Source organism: Loa loa (assembly GCF_000183805.2).
Source record: "Loa loa unplaced genomic scaffold supercont3.1604, whole genome shotgun sequence".
Classification (NCBI taxonomy): Eukaryota; Metazoa; Nematoda; class Chromadorea; order Rhabditida; family Onchocercidae; genus Loa; species Loa loa.
The window spans coordinates 116-1,843 of NW_018109783.1; the positions used below are offsets into that span (position 1 = coordinate 116).

Genomic DNA, 1,728 nt, shown 5'->3' on the forward strand with positions numbered 1-1,728 from the left:
TCATATTTAATGTAAGCTATTTTGATTATCAGTTTTTATTTGTTTACTTTTTTTTCTCAATATTTTCCTACTTCTCTCTGACTAATTAATTAATTCGTTTAACAAATAATAATTAAAGTATATAGTTTTCAATGTCATTAAGAGTAATTTCAGATTATGCTAAAATTTGAAGTTTGAATGATTAAGCTTGTTTATCAGAAATGATAACATGGAATGATATTTATTTTTTGATAAATAATACAATCATATACAATGATAAGCTTATAATTTTTAAATTTCATTAAAGATTGGACGAGATTGTGGTGATTGCGCACAGTTTCGAAGTGGTACATTAACATTAACAGTTTATGGGAATGCAAAATGTGAAGCAAAATCAATTTGGACAGGTGGTTCGGTTACGGTAACGGTAGGACATGATTTAGTTATTGAAGGTAAGTATTTTTCAAGATTTTTTTTTTTTTTTTTTTACTGGGAATTTGTTGATAATTGGAAATAAAAAAAAGAAAAAAGAACGAGAGAGTATCATATTAATTCTTTATAATTTAATGGTTTTGTTCTTTATTTTATTATAAATTGAAAATTTTAGAATTGAAATTTCGGAAATTTTTTTTCGATGTCTTTTAATTTCTTTTTTTTTTTTTTTTTTCAGGACAAGTAAAACATGTAAATTTGGATGTATCATGTGGAGGTAATATGGCAACAACTGAAGAAGCAATTATTAGCCAAGAACAATGGGCTAGAGTTAGTTTTTTTTTTTTTTAAATTCCTTTAAAAATCCTAATGATTATTTTTTAATGAGAAATAAAATTTGTGCATATATTTTGGAATCAATTAGTACTAATTAAATTCATTTCTGTTTACTATTTTCTATACTATATTATCATATTATTTATACCATTTATGTTTATTTTATATCAGATCAAAAATTTTCACTAGCCAACAAGCAATTAATTAATTAATTAAATTTTTTAAACTAATGTCTTAGACTCTTTTTTTTTAGAACCAATTAATTTCTTAGATTCATTTTTATTCTAATAATTGATACAAATTTCAATATATTGAAAATTTTTTTATTTTAAATGCGATAATTCAAGAGTAAATTAATTTGCAAAAATAATTAAAACAATAATTTAAGAAAATATTTAAAGGGTAGTAATTTAAAAAACACCGAGGTATACACATATGTTAGGGGAATTTTTTTTTTGAATATTATTAAATTCTTTTGAATAATTTTCAGTCTTATACATTTTATAGCGAATTATACGATTTGTTTGTATAGTCAAAAAAAAAAATTTCAACATGAAATTTTTGTACATTAATCGAATAATTTTCTTTTTTTTCTTTTCTTCATTAAATTTACTATCATTACTATTTACTAATTTACTATTCTTTTCTTCTTTTTCTTCTTTCCATTCTTTTCTTCATTAATACCAAAATTTATTCATTGAAATTTAGAAATTTATTTTTAAAAAAAAAAAATCAAAAATTTGCTAATATAAAAAGCTCTTGTTTAGATAGTTTCTTCCTCATTTTGTGTTGGCGGAATTTGGTCAGTGGGTGAACAATTTGGTTTAGATGTTGAATCGGCTACATTTTTGGAAGAATCATACATGGAAGTGGATTATTTTGAGGGAAAAATTAGTAAATGTTGTTATAATTCAGGTAAAATTTATTCAAATTATATTTATAAGTTTAAATTCATTTATCATTCAATTTTACCTTTATGTG

General features: G+C 22.0%; 1 protein-coding gene across 1 annotated transcript; it reads left to right on the forward strand.

Annotated features, from left to right (window-relative positions):
• Positions 1–286: 286 nt before the first annotated feature.
• Positions 287–1,631, forward strand: LOAG_15183 (hypothetical protein; the record flags this gene model as incomplete). Its single annotated transcript, XM_020448904.1, has 3 exons — positions 287–431; positions 650–741; positions 1,515–1,631. Coding segments are annotated over 3 exons (354 nt in total), but the record flags the coding sequence as incomplete, so codon positions are not given.
• Positions 1,632–1,728: the final 97 nt, after the last annotated feature.